Here is an 8,074-nt window from a genome sequence, read left to right on the forward strand (position 1 = left end):
AGAGGTGCTAGCCGGGGAACAGTTCACAGCTAATGGATCATGCTGATGATCTCTGAAAATGGCATGAGTGAGAAAGCTGGACAACAGAAAAAAAGTAAGCCACTCTGCTTTATATGTAGCTTCCCAGGATTTACTATCCTTTCTTATACCACTGAGAGCAGGGGAAGATCAAGTAATAGGAAGGAGTGTCAGACAGGACCTTTTGTAGGATCCGCAACAGAACGTCTTTTGAGTATCCCCCTCTTGTCTCATCTTCTTTCCTGCATTTCCATTTTAGCTAGGAAATAAACATGACAAGTTAATTTCCTCCATTTGAACACGTTGCCACATTCAATACAGCTCCTGCCACCTGCACAATAACCAAGTTTGTTATTTACAGCTACACTCCCAGAATTGCCAAGACAGTGATTTCAACATCAGAATGTGCAAAGGGAACAAATTATTTAGGGAACAGGGAGAAACACTGCTCACTGAAATAAAAAAGATAATACTTCAAAGCACACTAATGGCTATATCAGGGTAATAAGCAGATGTTTCCCCATGCCTAAAGCAGAGACAACTCAATTTCAGGCTCAGAAGTCTAGACCAGACAGTAGAGAAAAGGGTGAGGGAGGAAGGGTAAAGGCAGTGACAGGAGCTGTTTGCATGCACGATACACATTAGACAGAGCAACTTCACCTCCACTGTACAAAGGGACATGCCAGTTCAGAAGGGACACTTCAACTCTGCTGTTTTCCAAAGCTGCATAATATTCTATCAGCTTTCACCAAAACCCAGTTTTATAAGGATATCTTACTTTGAGTTTGGGAGTTATTTTGCCTTCTGCTCCATTTCTTACTTGCTTGCCTAAAGAGGGGAAAGGAAAAAGATGGAAAGGACATGGGTGAAAACTCCTCGACTAAAGAGCATTTAGCACAAAATTCACCCTGAGAATGTACGTATGGCAACAGCAAACACTTCTGGATTTCCACTAGACCATTTCAGCCCCAAGTGTTGCGCAACACTCTAATCAGGAACTGTAGTACAGACTGAATATTGTATGTCAGCATTTTTCCCTTCTATGATGCCCAGACTTGCCACAATCAAGGCTAGAAACAGCTAAGTAAAAATACAAGCAGGAGACCTGTTAGATTCTGCGACATTTTTCCCTGCAAGAGGGTTGTACCGGTGGGAACAAGTGCAGAAAAATTAAGGGTAGACAAAAAAGGATAGCATAGCCTAAGAATTTAATCCAGCCCTGCAACTAAATACTTTGTAATGATGTGCTCTCGTTGCAAGGATCTGTGTTTTACGCTAAGCAAATGCTCAACATCCTCCCCAATTCCTGATATGTGAAATTAAGTTAAGAAAGGCTAGGGTGGGCTGAATGACTTACATACAGTCATACAGGAAAACCCCGGTGACCCCGAAAAGCTTCTGCATCTGGACCTCTGGTGTATTTTTTTTAACTCAGATTAATATTTTTCCTGTGAGAAAGCAACAGATATTATGCTATAGCCTCTGCCAGAATGAAAGGGGTAGGAAGCAAGAGACAATAAATCTTCCCATTGAACTGAAAACCTGAACAGCACTCTAATTAGTTTTGGAAAGAACAGAACTTCCTGAAGCATAAAACTGTATTTTTAAGCCCACACAGATACAGAATATTAAAAAAGGCAATTCACTGTAGAAATGTGTGGATGGGAGTGAGGCTCAGGAATACCAAAGGATGAGGTTGTGGGATTCTGGAAAAGTCTCATCCCCTCCAGTATGAAGGAGACTAACCATAGCTACTGAACAGCCCACGAGAATTAGAGGGAGACAACTTCAAACACGATAACTACCTACTGTTGTATGGCAGCACAGAATGCAGATGTTTTCCAATTCAGTGTGTTGCTCATTTCCCAACACATTTGTTGCTGGTCTTTGTACAAACCTGGGATGAAGACTGTGTATGCCCAAGGAACATGAGAACACCAAGTTCCAGAAAGTAAAGCCTCAGCAATCGTAGACTAAACAAAACTTTATTCACCACACGGAGTCCCTTTTGGGTGATAGCTACTGAGAACTTTCAAGAGGATACAGAAGTAGTAACCCAATGACAACTATTTTTTACAGACTTAAATCATTCCCTATTTTGAGTCTGCAACACTGACTGCTTTAATTGTGACAGATGAGCAGGACTTTAGGCTCCCTCCAGCATCATGGGGCTCCACATCAGACCATCTAGGCTCAATGCTTTAGAATATTTATTGAAAAGGAGCAGCAACAATGTGTTAAAGAGCAGCATGCCACATATAAGAAAGCAGCCCCATAGAAATACTAGTCTTTCGACTTATCCCTGAAGAAGGTGCTAAATAGGATCCTATGTATGGCAACATGACCAAGTCAGAAGGCTGCATCTGTACGTGAGCTCTGTCTACAGAAGAGTTGGAGTCCCATGTGCATGTAGTTTGGCTGAGAGCTCCAATCTCATCTGTTCTCACCTTGGATGTGCTGCTCTCTTTCAAGCCGGATCTGTTCTTGAATGAGTCTCTGCTGCTCCTCAAGCTGACGGGAGCCTTCTTCACGCAGGCGTATTATCTACAGCAAAGGTAAGACAGCATGGATATCTGAGGGCACAGTTCCACGGTTGGTTCATGCCACCTAAAGTTTGCCAAGGACAGCTTTTGTCTTATACCCATCTCCTGGGGCAACCCTCCTGCCAGTTCCCCTGTGACAGCTCCAGGGCTCATAAAATTGGACCCCTCATGTTCCTAGTGACACAGTCCCTATCAGCCAGCATATAACCAATTAGCTGTTGTTATTGTCTGCTATGCAAAAGGAAAAGGGCAGATAAATAAAATCCTGAGATTGACACGTTTGCCAGATGCTACAAGATCCCTTGGACACGCCTCTCTTTCATAGAGCCCATTAATCCGAAAGGCTGAAGGACTGATATACATAGACTTGCTGCACCTCATCACATGGTTTTCATTATGATTGCAAAGGCTTTCAGCAATTCTTCTCAAAAGAAGCAGAGAAATCTAAGAATTTATTATTACTTCTTGTTCTAATGATCTCGTTATCCTGATCTCCTCCTCTTCACTTTCGTGGGTCTGGGCTTCTCGTTCTCTGGCTTCAAGATCTGCAGAGAAAGAAACAAAATTAAAACAATCCAAAGAGAATTTTCACTGCTGACCAGAGGTGGATGAGAAGATAACAAACTTGGCTACACCTACACCAATTTCAAAGTAGAGTCCTGATAGCTCTGCTACCTCTCCTCTGCCCAGGCACATCAATGTATCAGCAGTCTTAACAGTCATCAAAACCGCTAATTCCTTCCCAGAACAGGACCATCCCCAACTACGACTGCGGGAGGAGATTTCAGATGGCTACTATATTGTACTGGGCATAAAGAAACCACAACCATCACAAATGGACAGCAGATTAATCAATGGTGAGTTCCAGTGGTAGAAGAAATGCAAACACCCAGCTAATGAAGACTTCAAGCCAAGAGAAAATGGAGTTTTGATTTTATTACCAAGCTTTACTTTCTTTCGCTTCTCATCGAGTTTTTGTGTCCTTTCTGCAGCTTGCTTCTTAGCCTTTCTCACTTTGTCATACGCCGCCTGTCAAAGAACCAACACAATAGTGTGAAACTATATAAAGCAGAAGAGATAAAATGGAAAGCAGTGAGTAAAGGCGAGATCAGATATTGAAACACTAAGCAGAGGTGAAGCATTTTCTGCTTCTTGCTAGCATTCCTCCTAAAAGTGTTGGAAGTTAACACAAATACCCTGAAAACATAAGAGGCCCAGGGATCTCCAGATGGAGCCTGAAAGGGTGAGGAAGTCCAGGAATAACTGCAAAGCGTACTGGAGAGAGTCTGACCCATCGTCAGAGGTGGGAAGAATATTTTAGTTTCCTGAACATGCCAAGAGTAGCTTTAGGGGCACTGGTAACAGATCAAGTTTGGTTTAGAGCAAAGTTTTACAATTAAAAAGGTCTATTTTATATGAAAGATTTATTCACAAGACAGCTGTTTGACTCACATGAACGTATTAGATCAAAGCCCATCAGAACTCTTCAGGAGCAATAACACATCAACATTCCACTTAGCACTATAGAAACTTAAGAACTGGGGTCAACTGGCAATTTCACTGGCACCTGTTTAAACCAGTTGATAATTGGGTCATCAACCTACACAGAACTTTTCTGTAGTAGGTAAAGCACAGACCAGCACAAATGCTCGAATATTACTTGTAGAATAGTTGTACAGGAAAGCACTGGTCTTGTTTAGTAAACTAGAAAAGCTGATATTTTTCCTTTCCTGCATGGGAAGGGTTTGCCAAACACTTTTTCCTTTTTAAAATGTAGAAGCCAAAAAGTTCTTGGGTGCCAAAAGCTTAAGTGCCCCTTGGAGAGGAGATTACAAGCTTTGCCAATGTTTGAAAAGAGGAGAGTTATTTCATGTTTTTAAATCTTATCATCTGAAATTTTAATATGCCTTCTCTCCTGAATTCATCTAGATAGAGTTACTTGCTCATTTTTATTTTGTTTTTATCCTTTCCCTTCACATGTCCAGATTACTTCCCGGCCTTGAGCAGTAGGCACTCAACCACTTCCTCACAGCAAGTAAAGAGCCCAAGCTACATCTGGAAGCCTGCAAAGCTCTTGCAGCAAAAGGATAGAGATCATTACTATGATTCAGCTTTTCTGTTTACAAGTCTCTTGTGCGCCATGGAAAGAAAGGCTTTGAGCCTTAGCAATCACATCTAGATAATATTTATTTGTCAGACCTTGACTTCAAGGGAACTGCAAATGCACCGTTGTCATGGGAATTTAATGCATCCCTGAATCAGTGGTTGTTATTTTTTTTTTTAAATGGGATACGCTCCAGTCCAATACATTATTAAAGACAGTATCTCACCCTTGCAGCAAATGGACAGAGCTACTCTCAGCACATCAAATCAGAAAAAGAACATTTGCCCAAGTTCTTATCTGGCACCTACTATTTGATCTCAGAGAATAACAGATGAGACTTGCACTCATAAAGTCACAATTGGAGAAGAGAGCAGGACAGACAGGAAGCGAGTTTCCGATACTTCTCCGGCATGCTTGCAGAGAATAAGACCACACAATCCCAACATCACCAAGGGATGGGCATCCTTACCCTTGCTGCTGCATCTGTTAGCACAGCTAAGGCCTGAGACAGTTGGTGGAAGACTTCCGCTGGGAATTAGAAGAAAAAAGGGTAAGATGCAGAAAACCATACTAGCGGCCTAGAGATGAACCAGAAAAGACAATCCCTTATGGAAAAGACCTGCAGAACATCAGAAAAAAGAATAATCTTTCCAAAGCATTTGTAAGCCAACCTATAGCCAGGATCACCTCAACTCAAAGGACATTTGTTACACAAACTTCAGTGTAAATTAAGAAACAAAAACTGGGACCATTTCATTTTAACAGACATCTTGAAAACATGAATTCAACAGAACCCATCTACAGAAGTGTATCACTCAACCTGCAGTCAGCCTGAAATACGCTGTTAAAGTCTCCCTTTCATATCAATAGCTTTTCAGCTTTTCAGCCCAAGATTCAGACTTTGCATTTTACATCAATATTGCTGACCCTCTTCCTAGAAGGTTACACAAATAAGCCAGAGGACTCTCCACACACTTCAAATCACTGTTTGTTTCTGATGTTTCTAAAACCAACGTGTATGCATTCAACCTTAAAAACCAGAGCTCTAATAGTGATGAAAATAACTTAGTGCTGTGTATGTATATTATATGTATATTACGACACGTAACATATACCCAGGCATTCCCTTAATTACCTGCAAAGATAGACCTGAAGTTAAGCAGAGCCACTTCCAGGAGTCTACACATGCGAAAGCAAACATGAAGAGTTGCTTGTGTCTGCACAGCCCCATCTTACCTGCTCTGGGATTGTCGGGGTTCTTATCTGGGTGACAAGTCAGGGCCTTCTGCCGGTATGCTTTCTTAACCTGCAAGAGTCAGAATTGACATTTACTGGTTGGTACTGGTTTAGTCTCTGTTGAGAAAAGCAACTTGGGAAAAAAAAAACACTGCAGAAACAAAAAAGTTACTCTTCGGAGGGTTTCTTTTGTTGTTGGTTTTGCTTAACTTAAAACACACCTTCCTATCGTAAGTAGAAAGCTGTGGTTGAACCAGCATTCATTTGCATGACTACATGTCCCCCCGGGCCTGACAGAAAATAAAGGCCATTTTTGGAGCACCAATAGCTCCATTACTCCCTCATATTAAAAGGTAAAGCAGCCTACTGTAATAGCAAGAGACCTCTGAAAAGCTCAGTTTTCAACCTCAATGCAGTGACCTGTCCTTTTTAATCACACTGTACTGCAAGGATAAGCATTTGAGCCCAGGACACTTAGTAGGCAGGCAGCCACATTTTGAATGAGTCTAAGCTTTTCAAAGGCAGAAGTTTTACTTCTTGGTGCATTGCATTACAACAGTCAAACCTCACAATCAAAGCCAAGTCTGGTTCATCGAGGCAGTTTTCTAGCCAGAGGGATACTGTGTTCTTTGCAGCTGTAGCTGTTTGGGGCAGAGAGTATCATTTACTGTGCAACAATTGAGTTTGGCAAGGCGAAGAAATTTTGACCGAAGACTGTTTAATCTCCTCTACACTTCAAAGAAAAAAATGACAACTTTATGAGCTAAGTAACTACTGAGGCTTTTAACAATCCGAGTTCCCTTTGTCAGGAAAACATCTGCATGCAAGAAAGGAAAGGAAGAAAAGCTGCTCGGTTCCACTGCCAAGCAGTCCTCTGCTAAAATGAGTGGAGTAAGTGGTGGCCCGGCACCACCTGGTGGACAAAGCTCTTGGAAGGGAAACGCACAGCTAAAAGCCCTGCAGGCTAATCCTACCTCCTGCATAAGCAAGACTCCAGCTGAGAGAGAGGTAAGTCTCCTCACCATGCATCAGTCACAACTATTAGAATAACTGTTCTACATGGCAAGTTCAGATAAGGCTTCTCTAAACAGTGAGGTTAAATTACTTTAACAGTCTTGCTCTCCTTTTGGCCATGCTTTTCTGAATAGAAAGGGTCTTTGGCTTGCTGCAAGTACATCAAGGATTAGCACTCTAAATTACACTTGTCAGGTTTTAAGTCACATCATAACATCCAATTTGTAATTTCCTCATCTTTTTTTCCACAGTGGAAAGCTCAGCAGCAAAGCTGAGGTCACCCAAAATCTTTCACCTCATTCAACCCTGTGCATTACACTTGGCTTTTTCCCTTTTTGTGCTTATGACACGTGGAACTTCCAGGCAGCCTCAGACACATTTGCTGGTTAGGCCCAGACTGTAGCTTCCAAGTGTCACCCTATTGTACTGCTCTTTACTGCTAGAGAGAGAAAAAGAGAAAGCCTAAGAGGGAAAATAAAGTTTTGCTTTCACATTTAATTTGTTCAGGTGTCATTTTTACTCAGTCTTACTTCCCTTTCCCAGCTCAATAGCCTAAGTCTTTTGTGTTTAGTCTTGACTTACCTATTAAAGGAAAAACGAGAAACATGTAATTCCAAACGCACAAAATTAATAAGATGGCCCAGGGGACCCTACAGTACCTAGACCAACCTCTAATAACTGGATTTTTGGTAAACACAGGAGGAGCTTTCCTTCTGAAGGCACATAAACAAACAAAGTGAGAGAAATGTCATCTAAGACTAATTTTGCAGTTCTCTCCAACTGATTTCATCCTCTTCCAAAGCCAGGCCTCGCCCCCACTGGCTTAAGAGGAGAAAACAGACGGGTATATTGGGCACAGCAAAGCCAACATCAGAAAAAACGGGCTTTCCCACTAATGAACGGCTCCAGCCGACAGCGCAGCAGTGCCCAGGGCAGAGATATCACACTAAAACAGCGCTTGGAGCAATCGCCCGGCTAAATATCCGGAGAGCAGCAAACGCAGCCGCGCGTCCGAGCCGCCTTCTGCCCTCGGCAATAGCCCCCGGTCTGAGGGAAAGGCGGGGGGCGGAAGAGCCGGGCTGGAGGCGCCGAGGGCGGGGAGGGAAGAGAGGGGGGGCCGGTCCGGGCCCCTCCGCGGCCCCGTGAGGGGTGCCGGGCC

The 8,074-nt window shown here is 42.7% G+C and overlaps 1 protein-coding gene across 1 annotated transcript in view; it reads right to left on the reverse strand.

Annotated features, from left to right (window-relative positions):
- DNAJC17 (DnaJ (Hsp40) homolog, subfamily C, member 17) overlaps positions 1 to 8,074 on the reverse strand; it is a 20,019-nt gene that overhangs the window by 8,589 nt on the left and 3,356 nt on the right. The window contains exons 3-9 of the mRNA XM_009333952.1: positions 5,902 to 5,971; positions 5,135 to 5,193; positions 3,503 to 3,590; positions 3,024 to 3,106; positions 2,466 to 2,562; positions 797 to 846; positions 200 to 277 (exon numbers count right to left, since the gene is read on the reverse strand). Coding sequence (XP_009332227.1) covers positions 200 to 277; positions 797 to 846; positions 2,466 to 2,562; positions 3,024 to 3,106; positions 3,503 to 3,590; positions 5,135 to 5,193; positions 5,902 to 5,971 — 525 coding nt within the window. The remainder of the gene's footprint in view (positions 1 to 199; positions 278 to 796; positions 847 to 2,465; positions 2,563 to 3,023; positions 3,107 to 3,502; positions 3,591 to 5,134; positions 5,194 to 5,901; positions 5,972 to 8,074) is intronic.

Source organism: Pygoscelis adeliae, unplaced genomic scaffold (assembly GCF_000699105.1).
Source record: "Pygoscelis adeliae isolate BGI_AS28 unplaced genomic scaffold, ASM69910v1 Scaffold420, whole genome shotgun sequence".
In the NCBI taxonomy this organism is placed as follows: domain Eukaryota; kingdom Metazoa; phylum Chordata; class Aves; order Sphenisciformes; family Spheniscidae; genus Pygoscelis; species Pygoscelis adeliae.